The 24,367-nt window shown below is 42.8% G+C and overlaps 1 protein-coding gene across 4 annotated transcripts in view; it reads left to right on the top strand.

Annotated features, from left to right (window-relative positions):
* The window catches only part of LOC132978371 (extended synaptotagmin-2-like), a 51,340-nt gene that overhangs the window by 26,690 nt on the left and 283 nt on the right, over nucleotides 1-24,367 (top strand). Inside the window, exons 8-25 of one of the 4 annotated variants that reach the window (XM_061043526.1) lie at nucleotides 2,618-2,673; nucleotides 7,146-7,266; nucleotides 8,217-8,393; nucleotides 8,854-8,948; nucleotides 9,344-9,392; nucleotides 10,142-10,231; nucleotides 11,351-11,446; nucleotides 12,448-12,549; nucleotides 15,841-15,903; nucleotides 18,040-18,114; nucleotides 18,524-18,610; nucleotides 18,742-18,891; nucleotides 19,109-19,539; nucleotides 20,327-20,425; nucleotides 20,708-20,839; nucleotides 20,951-21,056; nucleotides 21,216-21,265; nucleotides 22,399-24,367. The exon at nucleotides 22,399-24,367 is cut by the window's right edge and continues 283 nt beyond it. In XM_061043526.1, the coding sequence (XP_060899509.1) occupies nucleotides 2,618-2,673; nucleotides 7,146-7,266; nucleotides 8,217-8,393; nucleotides 8,854-8,948; nucleotides 9,344-9,392; nucleotides 10,142-10,231; nucleotides 11,351-11,446; nucleotides 12,448-12,549; nucleotides 15,841-15,903; nucleotides 18,040-18,114; nucleotides 18,524-18,610; nucleotides 18,742-18,891; nucleotides 19,109-19,539; nucleotides 20,327-20,425; nucleotides 20,708-20,839; nucleotides 20,951-21,056; nucleotides 21,216-21,265; nucleotides 22,399-22,444 (2,025 nt within the window). In that variant the 3' untranslated portion in view covers nucleotides 22,445-24,367. The remainder of the gene's footprint in view (nucleotides 1-2,617; nucleotides 2,674-7,145; nucleotides 7,267-8,216; nucleotides 8,394-8,853; nucleotides 8,949-9,343; nucleotides 9,393-10,141; nucleotides 10,232-11,350; nucleotides 11,447-12,447; nucleotides 12,550-15,840; nucleotides 15,904-18,039; nucleotides 18,115-18,523; nucleotides 18,611-18,741; nucleotides 18,892-19,108; nucleotides 19,540-20,326; nucleotides 20,426-20,707; nucleotides 20,840-20,950; nucleotides 21,057-21,215; nucleotides 21,266-22,398) is intronic. The other 3 variants (XM_061043528.1, XM_061043527.1, XM_061043529.1) reach the window with 3 other exon arrangements.

The following is a 24,367-nucleotide window of genomic DNA, read 5'->3' as shown; positions in this document are numbered from 1 at the left end:
TTGCACGTGTGCTTTGCTTTTTTGCTGCAGTGCATGTTGGGAGATTTCTGTCTTGACAAACTGGGTGACATAATGTTAAACTATGTGACTTCTCCTGTCCCTCTGGTACCACAGCTTTATTTTCAGAGTCTCACAACTGGGTTAGAAAACCAGGATGCGTCGCCCCCTCTGAATATGAGAGTCCTGGTTTACGTGAGTGGATGTTCCTGACTTTAGGGAACGTGTTTCTGCCTTCAGAGTTCGGTTTCATCGCCTCTGCACACTCAGATTTACACTTCAGTTTGGGAAACGCCAATGAATACTTGATGGGAGTGCAGCAGCGCCTCCGACATGGACGGTGTCTTTGTCATGATTGTTCCTGTTCTTTCTTTAATTCATCAACAGAATGTCTCAGTCAGAGGGTTTGAATGTAAGGGGGGTAGTCTCTACTGGTCCTGGTTTAGCCCTCTCTTTACTTTTCAGGTGGTTTTATTGGTCGACTCTGGATGTTCGTTCCTCCAGTTCACGGTGATGAAGAGAACAATCAGCCTTTACATACTGAACAGAAACATGGCTTACATTTTAACACATGACTGCTTATACATTAAATCCGATTAACACAGTTTGGATGTTCTTTTTTTTTTTCAATGTTGAAACCACAGCCTGTTTGACCCATATTGGTTAAAATCTGTATCATTATCGGCCCCGAAAATCCCATATCGATCAGGCCTCAATTTAAATGTATCTGAAATATATTGAAAGGTTATAATTGAATCTGGGTTGTGGGGCGAGTTCTTGATCCATCGCTCATGTTGTCATCATGTTGGAGTTTCTTTGCTCCAAATGTGTATATGCAGGGTTTAAAGGTGACATATTCTCCTCCTGTTCAACCAGTGTAAATAAGTCTCAGAGCTCCTCAAAACATGTGTGTGGAGTTTCTTGTTCTAAATCCACTCTGATCCTGTATTTGATCATGTCTATAAACCCCTCTGTTTCAGCCCTGCTCAGAACAGGCTGTTTCTGTGTCTGTACCTTTAAATATGTAAATGAGCTGTGTCTGACCACGCCCCCTCTCTGGAAGGGCTTGGGTGTCTCGGGCTTTCTCGCTCCATGTCCTATTGTTTACGGTGAGAAGGCAGACTCAGAGGGCAGAACAAACACCTAGCTGTGGGAGTGTCACCCGCCTGGGGGAGGGGCTACTGCCCTTTGTGATGTCATGAAGGGAAAATCTCCAAACGGCCTGTTTGAGCACACATTTCACTGAAAAAGAGAAGCAGGCAAAAGTCAGAGAGGATGGACTTTTCTCATCATGGGGGGGTTTGTAGATACACTAGAGACACATGTTAGTGTGAAGAGGATTTTGAATAATATATGACCTTTAAATCATGTGCAAGATGAATGGGAAATAATACAAATCAACATTCCTGACAGCCCCAAAACGTCAACCAGTTCTTTGGACCCTTATCTTGTCTTTTGAGCTGCTTATTTATTGACTTGAAATTCTTTCTCAGCACACACTATGTGTCTCTGTTTGTCCTCTCCTGATGTTGCAGCATCAACAGCTGTTTATAAGTTAAAGTAATGTGATTTCCAAAGACCGTCAGTTACATTATCTTATCACATCCTTCCTGTCCTAATGACGGCTAACACAATCTGCATCGCTGTATTGATTATCAGGTCGATGGGGTTCAGAGTTTGGCTCCTGCTGCTTAGTCATGACTCGAGGGGCAAAAAAAAGTTGAGTCAGTTTTACATCTAAGCTGATTTTATGTAGATATTTTAACAACAGAAAATCACACAAAACACAAAATATTCTCCCAACAGTCCACTCAAACAAATGTCCTTCAGTCTAAACATATAAAACAACTTTAAAGGAAGACTGTGTGACTTTTAGGTCCAGTAGATGTCGCCCTTGAGCACCAGCGACACACCTCCAACCCCCCGTCTCCAATCACATGAAAGAGTTATGAATAAGAACGCGCCATAATTAAACACCATTAAGCTGTGGACAAAATAGTCCTTTGCTCGACCTGCAGTCACCTGTATCCTGTATTGTTGTGTTAGCATGCTAATGTTAGTGCTCTTAAGTTAGCTTGTAGCTTCAAATTGCACATAAATTAACACAGAACATCTAAATAATCATGACAGTATGTTCTTCTTCTTCTCTCTAGTTCTTGACTAAAACAGCTTTTATACACAAGGGGAGGAGCCAGCCGTCCCGTCCATGTAAACAACAACACAGCCAGCGGGACTCGAGCTTCTCCCTCATTGTAGACAGTCATGACTCAGAGACACTTTTACACAGGACAGACTTTATGATTTATTTATGTGTAAAATGTTACACGTTCTTCCTTGAACTAGTGTCAGGGAGGAATTGGCGTTATTTGATGGGTAATAAAAGTTGACAATCCTTCATGTTTTCAGACACCAGTGACCTTTTTAAAATCACATTGCATTAAAGCTCCTGTAAGCTGCTTGTTAAACAGACTGTAATAAATAATACTGAACAATCAAGGGCATCAGCTTCAAGATGGATTATTTCATATTCTACAGAAATCTACAGCTCTTCATGGACTGGTCCAGTTTGTCGGCACAGTGGATCTAAATCGTATTTTTGTTTGTTTGTTTTTTTTTTTAGTTGCTGGACATCAACTGGACGGGACTCACAAACATGTTGGACATTCCCGGTGTCAAGTAAGTCACTGCATGAAAAATGATGTGCTACTTTTTTATTTGGACTTCCTGTCAGGGTTGATGGTGGGAGGAAGAAAGAAACAAAGAAAGAAAGATGGAAATAAGTAAAATAAGAAAGCAAGGAAGGATGGAGAAAAGGGGAGGAAGATGGAAAGGAAGTAAGGATGGAAATACATTAAGAATAGAGGGAGAGAAGGAAGAGGGAAAGAGGAAGACCACCTCACTATCTGCCACCCTAACAGATCCTTTTATTTAATATTAAAGCTCCTGTGAGGACTTTTTGCGCGTTTTGTAACAGTCTGTAACAAAAAGCCCAAAAATACTCAAAAAAACTCAAAATATGGCGAGCTTTGGAGCGTTCAGCAGCACGTACTTCCTGCTCTGCTGCTTGATGACAAATGAAGCCGGCGCTTTAGAAGAGACGGTCCCAGTGGACTCAGACAGAGCAGGTCCATCAGGCTGCTGAAACCATTACATTAACCAGCGGATCACAGAAAGGATTAGGACCTCTGTGTTCCCTCTAAACGTTGATATTTATAGAAACCTGATGATGAGAGGAGAGCAGAGCTCATGTTCTCTGGGTTCTTGAGAAGCAAATCCAGGCACAACGAACCTGAAAGAAGACACCGACGCTAGTTTTATATTTTCAATTTAGTATCCAATGACACACGTGTGCAATGCCTTTGTCATTTTCATTGAATGGGCACTACTTGATCGCCTCCAATTTGAGATTTTTTAGGCTATTTCAAATTGTTAGAATTCTTTTTTAAGCTTTATTTTTAAGGCTTGTCGAGACAGGACAGTGTTGGAAATCAGGGAGAGAGAGGGAAGTGAAAATGGAGCCACAGGTCGGCTCTAAAGCTGGACCGCCTGCTCTCGGGGGGCTTCAGCCTCTACACACGGGCCGCACAAACTAACCGCTAGGCCACTTGCACCCCCAAATACGTACTTTTTCTAACGTGTTACATTCAACAAACAGATCTACAAATGTTTCTATCCACAAAAAGGTGTGCAGGTTTAAGCTAAGCAGTGACATCTGTCAGACCGGATTTTAAGCTCAATGTTTGATAGTTGCTAGCTAGCTAGCTAACAGTCGTAATGCTAGTTCAGATGTTAGCATGTATGATACATAGAAGCGGGCTGTCGGCTCTAACGTGTTCAAAATGCTAAAACTAATGAATACATTAATTTCAGATCTTTAGTTTGGGATCCCTTATCACTTCCTGTTTCTGTGGTTAAGTTAGTGTCGATACCTGTGATCTACAGGAAGTTCATTATTTTCTTTCAGAATAAAGACTAGCTGGAAGTAGCTTCAGACATTTTAAAAATTCAAAATAAAAGCATGACAAAAGCTGTTTTGAAATGCAAATAATGGAATAAAAAACATGGGATTAAAAATGTGATTAATCCCATGAAATCATGAAGGACACGCCCTCTTCAACAATGATTTAGAGAGTACAGTTTAAACACAAACATATCGTAATGTCTGAGCCCTCATTTGTTCTTTGTTCATATCAAATAAAAAACAAGAATTAAAGTAAAGACAAAGTCTAACTGTGGGTGTAAAGATTTAGGTCCTAATCTTTGCTCATGTTCACTTCTCCAGTTTGTTAGCGGTCTCTTAAAAAGGGCGTGGGCGGGCAAAAAATCTAAATGACTCAGTAACAGGAAATGATTCACTCTGTTATATATATTTTTTTTAAGAATTTGGTCGTGACAGAGTCTTGTGGTGGAGCTCGTTGAAAGTCAGGCGGTCTCTGATGTCATCAGGAAGTCTGTGGACCCTGAACACCCGTGCAACTTTTCAAGGCCATCAGTTGTGAAGTTTCTTTTTTACTTTGACCGACAGGCTTTCGATAAAGTTTTATACAAAGCAAGTTATTTTAAAAGCTGACACTGCAGGGGGCGCAGATGGCCTAATGGTTTGGTCACAACACATGTACGGAGGCTGTGGTCCTCCAAGCAGGCGGCTCGGGTTCAAGTCCGACCTGTGGCTCCTTTTTTCTGCATGCCATTTCTCTCTCTCTCTAACCCTCGTTTTGGAACGAGATTTATCCGTTTGTGTTTTGATTGTGATTATATTTTCTCTTCTTTGCCGCTACGTCCACGTTTCATGATCGCAGAATGGACAAAATCATAATTGAAATTGAATCTCCATTAATTGCCCAGCTCTTGAAAAATAGATTTTTAATCTCAATGAGTTTTTTCTCCTGGTTCAATAAAATATAATAAAAATGAAAAATAACAGATTGTATCATTTTCAAACAAGTGTCAAATTTGACGTGTCAAATTGTCTGACAGCCTTTACTGCATTGCACATTCCTGACACACGCCTGTAAGGTGCTAACGTCATGCTGTTAGCGGGCAGCTAGCTGTGTGGTTGTTGTTACTTCACCTTATTGACATGTTGCTGCATCCATTTGCTTTCTGCAGAGAAAACTCACTTCAAAACAAAGACTCCGCCCTGAGAAATGTAGCTTTCCCTGTTTGACGGGTTTAAAGGGCAACACCAGTGTGTGTGTGTGTGTGTGTGTGTGTGTGTGTGTGTGTGCGTGTGTGTGTGTAGGTGTGTGTGTGTCTGCCGTTCAGACCTGCCCTCGCCTCACCCTCCTCGCCCTCTTCCTGTGTGTCAGTGTGTGGGCGCTTATTGTTTCCTCAGTGTTGATTTGCATTCAGCTCCTACAGCGGCCTCAGCACGTCGAACATCTGAAGTTTGTCTGGAGGAAAAATAAAAAACAGTGTTGAATGAGCGAGCAGCCGGCCTGGCATCAGAACGTAGACACACAAAAAACCCAGACCTATCATGTTTGTGAAATCCGATTATGAAACTGAACCAGGATCAGCTTTTATTGAGGAAACTGTAATGAAGCGTTGCAGACCACTGCTGCCCTCTAGAGGTGATCAGGGCAAACATCAGCAGAGTGTGGTCCATATTCACCTTTTCATGCTTTTAGACATTGAACTAAAACTTGCAGCTCATTTTGATTTGATTTGAATCAGTTAGAAAGAATCAACACGACCTGTACACCCTCTCACTTCACCTCTCCACGCTGTCACTCTGAAAAAAAAAAGAAAAAAAAGTGAGGAACAGTAATGAGAAGGGAGGAAAACGAGGAAAAAATGACAACACAGAAAGAAAAGTGCCACTTCCTCTTCACAGTGTAACCATGGAGACAGCCAGCAGTGTAAACATAGTTATGGCAGGAGCTGTCTGATTAATACATTTGTTTACATTATTATTATTATTATTTTTATTTTTAAAGGTGCGGTGTGAGATGATTATACATCTGGGTTTACTCAGTGGATATGTTGATGTTTTTGGATATGTATCATTGATTGCACAGCTCTGGACAGCTCTCTATATCAATACTGCTTAATTACAACTGTCATCACTGTTTCTGCACATTTACATCTATCTCCAAGTTACATTCAGGTAAACATCTCACAAAATGTTGTCTTTCATTTTTCATATTTTTGACTAGAAGTGATGTTCGGTTAAATCCTGGATGTATATATTTCTTCTCATTCTTAGTTTTTTATATTTTTATTTACTTGTGTTTAATATTACATTGTGTTTATTTGCTCATATTGTGTGTTTGATAACCTGCTGCTGTAACGCCACAATTTCCCAGTTTGGGGTCAATAAAGTAATTCTATTTTATTCTGTGGCGTTGATAAGCAAGTTAGCGGTCAATCTTAAAGGGTCAGATTTTCTTCATCATGCAAATGGTTTTGTGTTTTTATTCCAACAAGTTTTATAATGTTTTCAGATTCCCTCATGTGATTTTCCTACTTTCACTTTAATACAATAGAGTTTAAAATATATCTGATAACCGGTGTTGGAAATTAACTTCTTAACCTACCTGCAGCTGTGATTCAAAAATCCACCAATCTATCATTATTTTTTTACCATCACTTTATTTTAATCTGCAGCAAAATGGAATATATTACAATCAAGGCTTACAGTATTCAAGTGAAAGACATGAGGAGGAGGCGGGGCTCTGTGAGCGTGCAGGAGCACCCGTCTCTGCTCATAGTGGGAGCACAATCACAGATCACTCATGTCACGTTCCTTTTATTTACCAGCCACTGCCGACTCACTGCCTAAAAAAAACATCTGTGTTTGGCGGGTGGCGGGCGCTAATTTCCAACCCTGCGGTGAAGTAGCTCGTCGTCTGTCAGCCTCTCGTCTGACTTGATGTATAAATAGTGTCTGCAACCAGAGAGGACACGATTACATGTGTATGTGTTTGTTTATGTGTCAGCGTGCTTTCTGCTACATGTGACAGAACACACCTCCTTCAGCTCTGTGATCCTGCAGGAGAGGAGACACAAGAACTCTAGTTTTACATTTGTGATGATTACAAATAAGAAAAATTACACAACACGAGATGCCCAGGACTCATCACCTCTCTCTCTCTCTCTCTCTCTCTCTCTCACTCTCTCTCTCTCTCTCTCTCTCTCTCTCTCAGTGGTCTGTGTGACAACATCATCCAGGACATCATCTACAGCTTCGTCGTCCTGCCCAACCGCATCACCATCCCTCTGGTCGGAGAAGCTCAGCTGGCCCAGCTACGCTTCCCCATGCCCAAGGTAAAGACACACACACACACACACACACACACACACACACACACACACACACACACACACACACACACACACACACACACACACACAGCTGAACATGTACCAGTGTTATGTTGAGAGTTAAACTGCTAAATATGGCAGACATGATTTCTATGCTGCCGTGTTTTACATCAACCCTTAAAAGTTCCTCTGCAGACACTTCACTTCAGCTAATGAAAATGCGTCGTCCATCGAGTCTTTACTATTTTAAGGACACTTGACGTTAATAAAGGATGCATGCGAGGTGAATACGATTCTTGGCAGTCATGCGTTTCTCTGCACAACACCGGTGTACTCTGTCATCATGTCTCTAACATGGATCCAGACAGTTTGTTGATGGTAAACTTCAATATTTTAGTGAACCACAGCAGAATGGTAACTGGAGTGAAACCAGCAGAGCGAGGTGATTTCCACCTGAATGATGATTAGTCACCTTACACAACGAGAACAAACAGAAGACATGGGCAAGCTGATCATCATGCCGTCCTGTTATTCTGTAGATTTCTGTTATGAAAATCACCCAGAAGGTTGAAATGAGGGCTGAACGCTCATCTATCCAGAACAAAAATAATAAAAAGAAGAAGAACACATTTTATTTGTGAGGCACTTCAAAATTCTGGCAAAATCTGAAAGTGCTGCAGAGTTGAAAATAAAAACAATTTCATCAATAGTAAACTGCTTCCGAGGACTGTGGCGCCCTCAGGTGGTCAGGGAGAGTATTACACAGACTGGGAGCAGTGGAGCAGAAGGCCTGGTCTCTCATGGTGTGGAGTTTAGTCCTGGGGGGGACTGGGGGGGTCTACTTCTATATTGTGAAGTATTTAAATATTTCTTTAAAGGTGTGAAACGCTTTGAGAGGTTTGTCTGTTTCTCTCTCTCTCTCCTGGTTCATCCTCACTCGCCCGTCTCCTCAGGCCCTCCTGAGGATCCACTTCATCGAGGCCCAGGACGTGCTGGGTAAGGACAAGTTCCTGGGAGGGCTGATTAAAGGAAAGTCCGACCCGTACGGAGTGATCCAGATCGGGACCCAGATCTTCCAGAGCAAAGTCATCCACGAGACCGTCCACCCCAAGTGGAACGAAGTGTACGAGGTGAGTGACGCCGGGGCCGACTCGGGACTCGCTTCCACTCCACTACAACAACATTCCTTTTGTCTGTTTTTGTTTTGGAGTTAAGGAGTTAAAATCTGGATTTTAGTTTCTATTCCAGCGGGGGAAAATATCTAGAAAAAAAATGTGAACTGAAGACTTGAGGCATTACTGCATTTTAGTCAAAGCAGCAGAGGATGTAAACATCTATTTGTTGACTTTAGTTTAAGATATAAGCGACTTCTTACATCTCTAATGTTTCTTCTTCAAGAGGCAGCAAAGATCAGAACAAAGTCCGAGCTGTTTGCAGAAAATAGAAAAACAATTTGGTCTGGACTCACTGCAGGATCATTTATAAATGAGTTTCCATTCTGTGTGTTTCTTGGTGACCTGTCCTGTTTTTCTGTTCTTTTTAAAGGTTACATTTGTGTCTTTATTTGTGTGTGTGTGTGTGTGTTTTCAGGCCTTGGTGTACGATCACTCGGGACAGAACGTGGGACAGAACGTAGAGATCGAGCTGTTCGACGAGGACCACGATAAAGACGACTTCCTGGGAAGGTAAGACCTTCATAAAAAACAACAACAAATCTACAACAACAGACAACATTTATCACTCACACTCCTCCTCTTTCCATTGAGCATGTGCAACTTATAACCAGTCAATGGAGGCGCTGGAATCTGGCGCCCAAGATCAGAAACAAGTCCCCGATCAGTGACTTTAGAAATGTCGAGTTTTTAAATCTAAATGAATGTGTTTCCTATATTTCAAACTTGTTTTAAAAAGTCTTGCTCCGTCATGGTCGTTCATTCTCTCCTCGTGGGGAGTGGGTGTTTCGGCTCCCTAGCGCCCTCTTTTGACCAGCCGTCACTGTTAGCATTAGCTACATGTAGCATGTGATGAAGAAGCCCTCAGTGAAAAAAGTTTCATGTCGTTTGCTTCCTGTTTTTTTCAGTCTGATCGTCGACATCGGCGAGCTGGAGAAGGAGCAGAAGGTGGACGAGGTAATTGTTTTGCAGACGTGTTTGTTTATTATCCTTGTGTTTCCTCGTCGCTCTGACGGGAGGTCAGCTGTCACTCAAACCACGCGGGCGACACTTCTTTATTGATTTAGTTTCAGTGTTTGTATCAAGTTAATTTTTTCATTCTGCTCACACATGATGCAAAGTCACATTACTGCCATCATGAACATTTCTTTTTGGACTTTTTATCCTTTAAATTTAGTTTTTCTAACACTTCCAAGGTAACAGACTCTGGTCTCTCGTCTGTCATCATCGTTAGAACAAACTAGCGTCACTAACGTTGACGGTCTGTTACTCTTTATCAAAACAGATCAAAGATTTCAAATGTGTCAAAACGCTCCAAATATGAACTTCTTTGTTATTGTGTTGTGTTTCTGTGTTCCTGCTGGTCGCTCCTCTCGTCCGTCTGAGGGCAGCGGAGTCAAACGCCACTCCCGGCTTGTAAAAATCTTTTGAACCGCAATGCATGATGGGACATATTGGGAGTAGGGAGTTATATAGGGAGTGATTGCGGACACAGCCGTAGATTCCCAACAACAAAATAGTGGCTAGAGGAAATGCTGAGTGTGTCGCCCTGTCTGTGTCATTTTACTGAACATGTCCTCAGTGTGTCTCTCTTTTGTCTCACTTTTTGACTCTGAACGTCTTCCTCGTCTCTTTAGGACAAACTCTCTGTGACAGGAATGTTGACAAAAGTTGATTCAGATATTTTTTTATTTTTTCCTCCTCAGTGGTTCGACCTGGATGATGTGGAAACGGGGAAGCTGCACCTCAAACTGGAGTGGTTATCGCTGCTGCCTACACCTGAGAAGCTGGACCAGGTACACACACACACACACACACACACACACACAGACACACACAGACACACACACACACACACACAGACACACACACACACACACACACGTATACACACGTACACACACACACACACACACACACACACACGTATACACACGTACACACACACACACACACACACGTACACACACACACACACGTATACACACGTACACACACACACACACACACACACACACACACACACACACGTACACACACACACACACACACACACACACACACACGTATACACACGTACACACACACACACACACACACACACACGTACACACACACACACACACACACACACACACACACACGTATACACACGTACACACACACACACACACACACACACACACACACACACACACAGACACACACACGTATACACACGTACACACACACACACACACACACACACACACGTACACACACACACACACACACACACACACACAGACACACACACGTATACACACGTACACACACACACACACACACACACGTACACACACACACACACACACACACACACACACACACACACATACACACGTACACACACGTACACACACACACACACACACACATACACACAGACACACACACACGTATACACACGTACACACACACACACACACACACACGTATACACACACACACACACACACACAGACACACACACACACAGACACACACACACACACACACACACACACACACGTATACACACGTACACACACACACACACACACACACACACACACACACAGACACACACACACACACGTATACACACGTACACACACACACACACATACACACACACATAGACATACAAACTCACACACACACACACTGTTAAAACTTTGGAAGTTGGGGCGTCGATGGCCTAGCGTTTAGTGCGCACCCCAATGTACAGAGGCCTTGGTCACGGGTTCGAATCCCACCTGTGGCTCCTTTCCTGCACATTGTTCCTCACTCTCTGCCTGATTTCCGGCTCTATCGATTGTCCTATCTCTACAATAAAAGCCCCAAAAATAAATCTTTTGCAGGTGATTTATCGTCTACGTTTCTTCTCTCCTCAGGCTCTGATGAGCATCAAAGCTGATCGCGGTCACGCCAACGACGGCCTGTCGTCTGCGCTGCTCGTCATCTTCCTGGATTCAGCCAGAAACCTGCCGGTAAGTCAGTCTGATCGAACTTCATTCAGGTGAAGGTAGAGGATGATGTGTGAAGAATGTGGCTGATATTGTTTTTCACTTTCAGCCGGTTTTGTTTATAAAATGTGAACACCAATGACTTAAAGCAACACTTTGTAGGAATTTGGTTTGGTGATCTTTGGACGCCGTTCAACGGTCTCTGCTAACCGCGCTGTGAGTCAATGCCAGGGTCGATTCCAGAGTCTAACGGGACCCGTTGCAAAGATTCACTTGGGGGGCCCTCCAACCAGCGTTTATCACCACTTACTCCTCTTCCTTTTTGGTTCCTCTTTCTTTGTTCTTTGGTTTTTCAAAACAGCAATGCATGCTACGCTTAGCAGGGCAATTAGAGTGAGTGCTGTCAGACGGGGCCCACTCAGGGAGGTTTCCTACTGTCATTGGAAAATGTGCACATTTTGAGCCACTGCTGCGGTTTAAAGTTTGTCAGCCCTCGAGGCCCCCCTTACTGGCCTGGGGGCCCCCCCACGCAGTTGCCTGTTGACAATCAGCGCCTCTGGGATAAGGAATCCCCTCCCCCCCTGAGTGAATATCCAATCACCATGCGCTGAAGCTGACGACACTGCACACATCACTTTAACACGACGAGCGGTGATGAGAAGCTGCAGTGTGAGGAAACACCGCCGTCTCTAAAATCAGGGGTGTGGGGACGTTTCAGCGTCGAGTATAGAGACGAGGAAGAGAAAATGGTAAACAAAAAAATTTGCCTGCAAACTCCATTTCAACCTCGAGGTAGGTAATGAGGCTGACTGTGTTGCTGCATCTCTTGTATTTGAGCAAACTTCTGCAGTGTGGTGTTTCTCCTTTCATTAACAGTTCCTCCACCGCTGATTTTGAAGGGGTCAGTGTTTCAGCTTTCATTTAAAAGTGAATATGTAATGAGTTGTAGTGCAGACCTCACCTTCCTCTTTTCAGCCTGCTCTTCTTCTCCTCTTCTTCCCTCTCCTCTTCCTCCCCCTCTGAAGAGCGTCTTCGAGGGGAACTTGGGCTCTGGATACTTAAAAGAGAGGCGGGCGGCGGGCCTCGTGTTTTGCGAGAACACGTCCTCTCTCTATAGGACCTTATTTGTGAGTCCGCTCGCTGTTTTTCTGCATCCTAGAGTAGTTTTTGCCGGGGTGTGATTTCCTCTGTGAGAGGTTAATTTACTTTTTTTTTGTTACTTTTGCTTGTGTGTGGTTTTAAATAAAGGTTTGAAGTGTTTGCCTGAGGAGCATGAATCCCGACTTCTGCATGAGTTTAACTCATTCATATTTAGATTTGTCATGATTGTATTAAGTTGGCGTTCGACTGATTCCATAGCCGGGGGAACAAGACCATTAAGTGAGCAAACAACATTGAAGGTTTTTTTTTTTTTGATTTTGAGATGATCAAAAGCGTCCTCCCTCTTCTAGGATTTCTGTTCACAAGCTGTTATTGCTCTTTGAGATGAGCTGACACATCGATACTTTTTCCAATAAATGGGATAATTTCTGATTAGCAGAGAAAGTGTCTGAATGTTCGATTAAATGAGCTTCACCTAAGTTCATTTTTTCTTTACAGCAAACTCTGACTCCATTCTGGCAGATTGATCGACCTTTTAAAAAGATGAAATAATCTGTACTATCTGTACTGTAAATGCTATTTTAAAGGTCAGATATTATGCAAAATCCACTTCACCTTATTTATTCTAACTCTAATGTGTGTCTCTAGTCCGTCTACAAAACCCCCCAATGATGAGAAAAGTCCATCCTCTCCGTCTTCTGCCTGCTCCACTTTTCAGAAAATGTGTGCTCAAACAGGCCGATTGGAGATTTTCCCTTCATGACATCACAAAGGGCAGTAGCCCCGCCCCCAGGTGGGTTGTTCTGCCCTCTGAGTCTGCCTTCTCACCCTAAACAATAGGACATGGAGCGAGAAAGCACCGAGTACACCCGAGCCCTTCCAGAGAGGGGGCGTGGTCAGACACAGCTCATTTACATATTTAAAGGTACAGACACAGAAACACCCTGTTCTGAGCAGGGCTGAAATAGAGGGGTTTTCCCTTCATGACATCACAAAGGGCAGTAACCCCTCCCACAGCTAGGTGTTTGTTCTGCCCTCTGAGTCTGCCTTCTCACCGTAAACAATAGGAAAACTTTTACAAGATAGAAAAAAATAATAATTTGAGGAAAAAGCTGCATGTTTGAGAGGTCTGGGGTTGCCAGACTTTAGGGAAGTCAAAGAGGAGTCACAAGCCAAAAAAGTTTTGGAACCGCTGATTTAGAGACAGTTCAGATTAGTTTCTTAAACAGTCTTTTTTTTTTTTTTTGTTAGTTTGGTCTCGTTTCTTTTGAGAGGAAGGACTGCATTTTGATCATCCAGGGACACTTAGAGCATCAGGGTGAATTCTCTGTGGAATTGCCTTTCCTCCATCCTTCCTTTATAACCTTCATCATGTGTGTGAGCAGGTTTCAACCATCAGTCTCCCCTGTGGCAGTTCATCCCAAGCCAGCCAGCCAGCCAGCCAGCAGGCGGCAGCACATGGTTACCACTCCATTTTAAAGAATACACAGACCTAATGAAGAAATGAAATGTGTTATCTGTGATGCAACACTTCTGACTGCTCACATCAGGGAAGAAAGGTTTCAAAGATTTCTACACTATTACTTCCACTTCTCTCTAAAGTATCTGAATATCTAGAATATAACCGATTCACTTTCTTTTCTTACAGTTTTAGTATCTTGAGGTCGAACTTGTCTTTCAGACATTTATGACCCTGTGAAGACTTCCGTTCAAAAAAAACTTGGTTATTCAAAGTCAAACATGAGTCAGAGTTCTGAAGCCCAACGCTGGCGGTCGCCATGTTGGAAATCCTGTCTCAGATTAACTTTCCACCACTCTATTAACAGGCAAAGAGGCGGAGCTGAAGCTACTAAGTTCCCGCTTGCCAATCAGATCAGCCATACCTTTAATTCTCCATAAGCCTCAAAGAGATAGTTTGGTATTTTTTAAGTGCGGTTGTATGTATATTATTAGCCGGTATCTCATAGAACCCCATCTCAAAAAATACAGAACTATCCCTTCAGTATAATCCAAACGCACGAGTAAGAAAACAATGATCTTCTTTACAGTGAGTGCCCATAATGCAATGATCTAGTAGCCCTATTCAGACCGCCGTTTCAATATTTACGCCCCTGTGATGTTTCGCCTTCAATCTGAATGTTGCAGAGGCGTAATGGGGGGGACAAAGTGACTGTTCTGTCTTTGGAGGTAGTAACAGAGGCTCCCGCTGTGCCCGCAATGCCGATGTGCAACGGTTCACAGACTGGGACACCAATGTTACGCCAATATGACGGTACAAAGACGTGATGAGACAGCAAAAAGTCGTCTGAAGGGCCAATGAGAGCAAATAGATTTTTGGAACCGGGTTGTAAACACGTTTATTTCTGCTGACATTTAATGTGGGACCTCATGGGGATTCCTTGGGTTTTGCAGCCTCAAGTGGGCAAACAAGGAACTGCAGGGCTTCATTTTTCAACAGCGGAGGTCGCAGATTGGAACACTCGTATCTCTGATAGGCTCGTATTGTCCGATGATCTTAGCCGATGAAGATTTCAGTGGGTGGATTTGCTCACGTTGCATTTTGGCCCAATGTCATTTTTAAAACCCATTTTAAAGATGATTTCCAAATACCTGGGTTTGGTGTCTTTGATTGATTGATACCTGCACATTGTGGTGAAAACAGAGTTTAGAAGCATTCCAGTGTTTAGATCAGGAGTTTTGTTCTCAATAAAGATAAACAGGTTTGATATTATCAACACAACATGGAACCATTTCAGCTTCTTCTTGACTCCTACTTCTGGTCTACATTTGTTCTTTCTTCATTTTAATCAATGACTCCTCATCCTCATCAATGCTGTGCTATTCTAACTAGAGTCCATCCAGTATGTAGCACCTCACATAAGTGCATGGCAGATATTGATGCAGACATCGAAAGAGTTACAAACCAAGTTTTTCAGCTGGAAAAAGTCAGAAATACTCCTTTCCTATGAGTTTTTTTGACAACCAAATTTGAGAAGGAGCACTTTTTGTGTTGATAAAAAAAAACTACAGACCGTAATAAGGTTTTGTAATACCTGTATGACGTGTCGATATCTGCCTCATAGTACTGTTTGGACTCTAGTTTGGACCTCATGTCCTGGTTTAATTTGGGGAATGACATTAACCATGTAATCATCCATGTTGTCTCTTTGTCCCTCTCATCATGTCCCATCGTTTGGTGATGTCGACGGTGCTCCTCTTCCTCCCTGCATGCCCCTCTTCCCCCCCTAAATAACCTGCTGGTGTGTCTTTGTGTGTTGTTTGCTCTCTCCTGCCTTGTCCCTGGGGGAAAATCAAAGCGCAATCCGTTAGAGTTCAACCCGGCGGGGCTGAAGAAGGCCTCGATCAGTAAGGCCATCAAGGTAACGGCACCGTGACGAAGCACACCCACGTTACCGCTCAGACACCGAGGAGGAAGTTTACACTGCTTATTACACATCGACAACGAGACACAAGCTCATGTCTGAACTGTGTGGTCAAAAGGTTTCTGGACAAGACGTGTGAGTTTGGTATGTTCAGATCAAACACAAACATGTCATCACCGTTTAAGGGTGTCGAAATGTTCGATACTTTGATACCTTTTGATGCCACTTGTTTTTTTTAAAGATACAATCCTTGTTATTTTAATATAAAGCGATGGCTCGATAATATGAAGGTACTGCAGCTTTAAAAAACAAGACACTGCGGTCATTATTTTTAACCCCGAGAGAGAGCGAGAGAGAGAGCGAGAGCGTTCTCTAATTTGCACAAATATTTTAGCAAAATTTCGGTACTAAAGCTCAAGCGACACGTGTAGTTTGAGGCAGCTGTGGCTCAGTTGGTAGAGTCGGTCGTCTCTCAACTGGTAGGTCGGGGGTTCGATCCCCAGCTCCTGCAGCAACATGTCTGATATGTCCTTGGGCAAGACACTTAACCCCAAGTTGCTTCGTCTGCGGCGTATGAATGTCTAAGATTGGGATTAGTTACTTCTGCTGGACTCTTCACACAGCAGCCTCTACCATCAGTGTGTGAATGTGTCGGTGTGACCTGCGGTGTAAAAGAGCTTTGAGTAGTCAGAAGACTAGAAAAAGCACTTTACAAGCTCAAGTCCATGAAGATCAACTTTTTTTTAAACTCAGCTAGACCGACGCGTTTGAACTTCTGACCTTCATCAATCAAATCGTCTTTTTTAAATGGAGCCTCCCAGCGAAAGCGGCAATAAAAATGTTTTTGTTGCCATGGTATCAAAACAGGTATCCACATAGTTTAAATTGTACTGGTATCGTGAAGACAACCCGTTATCTGCAACGTTAAGATTCCCATCCATTGGATCTCAGGCGCTGAACACACTGAAGTGTCCACACACCTTTGGCCACACAGTGAATACACTGTAGGTAAAAGTTAGCATGTAGGTTTAGTCTTTCAGCAGCTCCCTCACCACTACATGTCTCGCACCATTTTTCAGGAAATTAATTTGATTGGTCCCAAAATATCAGAAATGTGGGTCGTGATTTTTCCCTGATGAGTTGATGGTGGATACTGAGGCTATATGAGTTGAGAAACACTGGCCTAGGTCATGTGTGCATATTTTAAATCCCCTCTTCCTCTTCTTCTACTTCTAATTAACAGCTCTGGTTATTATACACATTTTACACAACGTCCCAACTTTTTCAGGAACTGGGATTTTAAAACAGCGCTCTAAAAATGTAATTTGCAGAATCTTAGATGCGAAGTATTAAAGATGTATGTTTTTGGAATCAAGATGACACTTTAAAGATTGGGTTGATGATTATCTGAAGGAAGACTTGTGAACATTTACGACCATAAGAAATAAAAGATAAACAGTACTCCTCTGAATTTACTGCTCCTGCTGTAAAACACTCAGGGAGATGTATCCACCAGGGGGCGCTGCTTTCAGCATTCATACTGGAACTTAACTCACTGACTGACGGTTGTTGTTGTGACATCTTTAACAAACTCCACTAATCATGTTTGTGACTAAAACTGTGTCTCACAATGTGCGTTGTAAATAACAACATTGTTCTAAATTCACACTCGATCTTTTTTTTAATTCTGAAGCTTTTCCTGAGAACTGATCTGGTGTGTTTCCCAGACTTCCTGGTTTGTGGGGGTCATAGAGAATTTTAGCGGATGAACTTTGTTGATAATTCCTGTCCCCACAGTTTTGGATCAGTGAAACATGTCCTCGCACATTTCCAGAAGTGACTCTGCCGGAGCAACAAACCAGTATTCTGAGTTCTTAAAAAATGCACAAACTATGTTTTAACACAGATTAGTGCTGTGTCGTGCTGTAGTGACTAATGGCATGTATTACTTCTGAAAAGATGATTCTAACAGAATCTTCACTAAATGCATAGTTGTTATGATAAAAATAAATAAATATATGTTCTCTGATTGAAATGCAGTCAGTTAGACTGCTAGCATAGCTTGTTAGCCCCTTGCTAACCATCACTTGTATTTGTTTGTAACAAGTTTTTTTGTTTTCTCTTCTCCTTCAGTCTGGTAAAAAAGTGACCAGTGATCCCAGTCCGCTCGTCCAGTTCACAGTGGGGCACAAGTCCTTCGAGAGCAAGGTGAGACCAGAAGCATGCTCCACAATCAGAGCCACCGACCCTAAAGCCATATTCAGACTTCTGTTTATCCTTCAGTCAGTAACAGATGGTTAAAGGGGCCGAGACAGATTTAGCTTAATTTCCATCAGTCGTCTGTCGGCTCTTGTTCTGTGCATAAAACAAGATAAAAAAAAACATCTTCTTGTCTTTTTGAACAGTTTTCAAACTGAAAGATGACACTGTCTTAATCTGTGTTTGTTTGAACATTGAAGAGGTTTTCTGAATGTGCACACATTTTAAAGATTACTTTCTCCTTATAATAATGTTACATTTTTGCACATTGCAGCTTTTTGCATATTTGCTCTTGTTTGTGACTGTCAGACTGTTTTTTTTCTTTCCTCTCATTCCTCCCTGTGTTTTCCTCTTCCAGACCAGATTTAAGACCAATGAACCGGTGTGGGAGGAAGCCTTCACCTTCCTCATCCACAACCCCAAAACCCAAGAGCTGGAGGTCGAGGTACGGAGGCGTCGATCGTAACACTCAGATTAAATTCACTTTCATTGGCTGATGGTTTGATTCAGCGCCAGTCTTGTTCGATAAGCAGTAAAAGTGTGACTCATGTCGCTGATGTTTTCGTTCTCTTACAGGTTAAGGATGAGAAACACGAGTGTTCGCTGGGGACGTTAACGCTGCCCCTGACTCGCCTGCTGGAGGCCGAGGACATGACCCTGAACCAGCAGTTTCCCCTCAAAAACTCTGGACCGAGCTGCACCCTTAAGATGAAGATGGCTCTGCGGGTAAGAGTAGTATTTATGATGCAGATTCCATAAGGCCCTACATCAACATTAACACTAACAAACGTTTATCAAGTTAGTGTGGGTCGTTGTGTTGGTGTGACAGCTGTCAATCAATACGTGGTGTGCACCAAGGCACCGTACTAAGACCACTTGAAATGGTGGCTTTACTGTGTTATCATTTTAACATTTCTCTGTTTTCTCTCGTGTATCATTTCAGGTGTTGTGTATGGATAAGACCGCATCTTCGTCCTCTGACCAGAACCCATCCTCCGTGCAAGTCCGCAAGGGTAGCTCCAACAACCCCACCCCTCAGCCCTTCATCTCCTCTGAGTCTCCCAAGCCTCCTGCCTCCTCCACCTCCGACATCCCCCGCTCTGCCTCCGTGTCAGCTCAGGACATGCTGAACCGGCGGAAGGAGGCTGAGGACGCCTTTAGGTCTTCAGGAAGCACAGATTTTGGGCAGGGAGGAGGAGGAGGAGGAGGAGGTCGGGGGCTGGCTGCGACGGGGAGGAGCACCTCCAACCTGGCCATCTCTGGTTCCCAGCAGTACCTGGCTGGAGGCAAAGAACCGACGCCCAGTATCGCATCGGACATCTCCAACCCTTACGCTGCCCAGGAGCTGCAGCTGAGACTCCAGCAGCTGCAGAAGTACGTATAAATCCACCTGAGATCAAATATTTACATCTCTCCCATCAACCACATGACCTGTCTATGAAATCATTAATTTCCAGGGGTATAAATTCATCCTAGGAAAGTGAGAAACGACACTTTATCATACCTTAAAAGTCAACTTTCACCTGAGACACTGGCACCCTCCTTGAGGGTCTTGCATTTTGACAAAGATGGTTGTCTTTCTCATTTACTTTGGGTTCATTTTTTAATATCCCATGACATGTTTTGGGGCTGCACGGTGGTGCAGTGGTTAGCGTTGTTGCCGCACAGCGAGGAGGTTCCTGGGTCGAGTTTGCATGTTCTCCTCGTGCATGGGTGGGCTCTGTCCGGGTACTCCAGCTTCCTCCCAAAGTCCAAAGACATGCTCGTTAGGTTAACTAGTGACTCTAAGTTGCTAAGTTGATGTCTGTCCTGTGATTGACTGAGCAGGCCCGCCTCTCATCCAATAACAGCTTGGATAGCCTCCAGCCCCCCGCGACGTCGAATGAGAAAAGCTGTGTGGATGGATGGACGTCTTTTGGCCAAGAACTTAGATTTTAGTCCCCTCTCTTTATTGCTCCTGCACTCAACTTCATCCAGTCTGTCAAAAAATAAAATATGCATGTCAGTGTTAGTGAAGGAACATGTCCCGCACACGTGCAGCAGTGTGCCTCATGGAGCTCTATGGCACAGAGAGAAACGTCTTAATGGTTACCTTCATGGTTGATTTGATTAAGGTGCTTTTGTTGACGTGTTCCCCCCCTCCTCTCGGTCCCCTCTGCAGCGGTTCAGGACCCAATCATTTCCCGCTGGGTGAGGTGCAGCTGACGGTCCGACACAGCTCCCAGAGGAACAAGCTCATCGTGGTCGTCCACGCCTGCAGGTACAAATCCGATTTGTTTTTTTCTCCCTCAACAAGGAGCAGGCAGATTTTAAAAGACCCTACAGTTCCCAACCCAAGTCCCTACAGACTGAGCTACTGGCGTCCCCACTCAAAGACTGTTTCCACTAAGATTGTTTTCCACCCTGAAGAATAATTTATAAAGGAAGGGACAAAAGTTCAACTCCTGCAGTCAGGAAGCTCATCCAAAAATGAAAGTGAAAAGGAAAGTTGAGTTGAGTTACTGGTTTTATCTATTTACATTGACTTTGTTTTCCTCCTCAGAAACCTGATCGCGTTCACAGACCACGGCTCGGATCCTTACGTCCGCCTCTACCTGCTCCCTGACAAGAGGAGGTCGGGCCGGAGGAAAACTCACACCTTCAAGAAAACCCTCAACCCGGTCTACGATCAGACGTGCGTCACCTTCACACCTGGATTTTAAAAATATTGATGCTTAAAAAAAAAAAAGAAAAAAAAAATGGTTAAATGTAACCGCTTGTTTGTCCTCTTTCTGTGACGGGTCAGGTTCGAGTTCACCGTCTCCCTCGTGGAGCTCCACAGACGGACTCTGGACGTCGCAGTGAAGAACGGCGGAGGCCTGCTCTCCAAACACAAAGGCCTTCTGGGAAAGGTGAGGACTCTCAGTGGACTTCAGATACATTCTTTGTTTCATGATGTTTTGTTGTGGATTATACCTCGGGTTGTTTTTAATCTGTAAACTTTTGTAAAACTTTTAAATTCACTCATTATTTCTGTGGTTGAAATGCGTTGTGTCTTCTTTTCTCGTCAGGTTCTGGTGGACTTGACCCACGAGGAGATCACCAAGGGTTGGACACAATGGTAACTTTTAGCTCCACTTATCATCTGTCATTTTGATGTCTGATGTCTGTTTGAAGTGTGAAGGACTTTGCTCACTGAGTCTGTTTTTTTTCCTCCTGAAAATATGAAATATGATCTCATGTTATGTCGGTCAAGCTTGCACACTGACTCCTTTCAGTCCGACATTATTTTTTCAGGATCAGGTTAGAATCTCTGCGTTTTTCCGCTTCCATCCCTGAGTGTCTGTGTCTGTTTTTTTGTTTGTATCTGTGTGAGTGTGTGTGTGGTCATGTGTGGTCCCTGTTAGGGCCTGACCTATATGGCATTTTTGGGACCGATACCGATATCGATATTGGAGAGAGAAAAAAATCTGATTTATCTGCCGATATCTTTCTTAGATCTATGTTCGATCTGTAGAAATAGATAAATATAGATACGCAGATTTATTGCATTGCTCCCTCAAATGCAGTTATCAAACACTTGTGGAAAAAATGTTTAATATAAAGTACACAACATGGAAAGTAACTGCACATGCATCACTGCTTGACTTTAGGGAAAATGATGAAGCTTTTTGTTCTCCATATAGCGCCCTCTGCTGGTGAAAGAGAACTGCTTATATAATACAAAGATACTTAAATGAAATGCTATTTGACTGGTGAATAAATGTAGTTATATCGGCGCATATCTGCTGTAAAATTAGCCGATACCGATAGTCACTTGATATGCTAATATCGGCTGATATTATCGTCTGGCTGATTTATCGGTCGGGTTCTAGTTCCAGTATAGAGAGCAGCGTATTAAACTGGACCACTGACATGCTGCAATACACCTGGAAGCGATCGGGATAATTCTGCAGCTCTTAATCAACAGGAGAAACTGTCCTCGCTCGTTTTTCAAGAGTGGATGGACCCGTTTTTTTTAAATTTAGTGAAAGAAACACACAATCATCTTCACTGCTCGATCACTCTAATTTAAAAATAAACGCAGCGGACTCAGTGTGCAAACCCTAACCCCCCATCGGATCGAGTATCTGAAAAACGCATCAGAAAAAACTGACTCGGTGTGCAAAGGACTAAAATCATGGATTTAAACTTCCAGTATCTGTGGAAGCCCTAAGAGGACATGCTGAACGTGTCCTCCTTCTCCTCCTGCAGGTATGAGCTGAGTGAAGACGGCCAGATGAGGTCTCACCAACTATAAACAATCATCATCATCATCATCATCTTCGTCATTCTACACACTTCCACTCGAGCCCACAGCGCGGCTTTTGTTATTTTCAGTACTCGTATATCTGTACAACAACAAAAAAAAAAAAGCAGCTTTTGACACTCATCTAATCACATCAGTCGCAAGGCAAACCTCCCCTTTAAGAAGAGAGCGGCTGAGCGACTAAAGGGAGTAAACAACGTGTAGAAAGCTCTAAAGCATCGTGCACTGCTGTGGACGTTTATACTCCATGTGTGTGTAGGAGAAACTAGTCGTAGAGGAAGGCTTTCTATTTTAATGCAGCTGCAGCGGTTTATCCTCGTCGAGTTTCAGTAAATAATGATGACGTTCAAGTTTGTAAATATATATAGGAAGACGCCGGACAGAGGAGACGATGTATTTTAGAGAAGGAGAGAGAGGTGTGGTCTCGTACCTGGCCAAATGATTGTTTTGTAATTAAAGTTTTTTTTTTTTTAAAAGAGGAACATTCTGGATAACGTTTCCAAAGCAGAGCAGGCAGGTGGTCATGAGGAAAGACGCCACCAAAGACACAAGTAGTATTTCAATTTTTGCGTCCTCCTCCAGGGTTTTGGTGACGCGGCTGCACTCGTCTTTATTCCAGCGTAATAACAACGTGTGTGTGTGTGTGTGTGTGTGTGTGTGTGTGTTAAACCAAGGGAAACGTACAGATGTTATTATTACGCTGGAATAAGACCAGCGTCGAGTGTTACCTTGTTTTTATTACTGAATATTTGCACATTTGTTTTATTTTAATCTATCGGGGATCATCTTTACTCTTAGCTACAATTTAAACGCCGCCTATATCCATCTAGCTTCAACATGTGTGTTTAAGAAAATCATTTTTACATTGAATATATGAGAGATTTGTAAGTAAAACACGGAAAAAATAAAGTAAAAAAATAATAAATAAATAAGAGAAAATCAACATTTTGGCTCTCACTTTCCTAAAGGGAGTTATGTAATGTGGCTGTCTGTTAAATATGAAGCCACTGCAAGGGACAGGGTTAGCTTAGCTTAGCATCAAGACCTGAAACAGTAGGGGAAAACTAGCGTGGCTCCGTTCAAAAGTCCCCAAAATTAACCCTCCTGCAAATTTAACCAGAAGTCACAGGCGGTCGTAAATGAAAATAATGAAGCATTAGGCAGCTCAGCCCTAAAACAAATCATTGTTTTTCACTCTAAATAGGAGCTAAATGTAATAAACAAACATCATGATGTGTTGGAGAAGAATTGAAACGAGATTGGAATTATAAGCTCCTTACAAAAAAGTTTCCTGAAGTGAAAAAAATCATGTTTTCATCGTCTTCTATGCAGCTGGATATCACTTTGCAAACATTGGAGTCGCCCCCTGGTGTCCATTAAAGAGAATGCAGGTTTATGGCACTTCAAACCCGGATTCACAGTCTTCATTGAAAGCTCTGTTTATTGTTTTTGCACAGAGGTTGAATTTTTTAAACTTTAAGATGATTATGAGTGAGCCAAGCCAATTTATCCTGGATGTTTTTTTTTTTTTTTTTCAAATCTACACAAAGCTAAACCCTTAATAATGATGTCATATCAGTCTTATTATCTCACTATTGGTCATGAAATGAGAACAAGGAAAAATGTTGAACGGTTCCTTTAAAGCTGATTCCTGCTGGATGGTTTAATTATCAGCCACATTTTCTTCATGTTTCTAAAGCCACTGTTTGTAGGCATTTAAAATCACTCTTGTGCCCTCTAGTGGGAGTATTTGAAAATGCTGCAGTGACAAATATGCGCTGAATTTAAAAAACCCACAGCATAAAGAGAAGCAGGCCCTTTGTGGCAGGCCTCATATAAAGCCACAGACACAGAAACAGATCAGGCAAGATTGTATCTTTTAAATGTTCTGCACAGAGGCAGTTTCCTTATTAA

The sequence above is a fragment of the Labrus mixtus genome, chromosome 8 (genome assembly GCF_963584025.1).
Source record: "Labrus mixtus chromosome 8, fLabMix1.1, whole genome shotgun sequence".
Lineage (NCBI taxonomy): Eukaryota > Metazoa > Chordata > Actinopteri > Labriformes > Labridae > Labrus > Labrus mixtus.
This window is presented reverse-complemented; position numbering and strand designations above follow the sequence as displayed.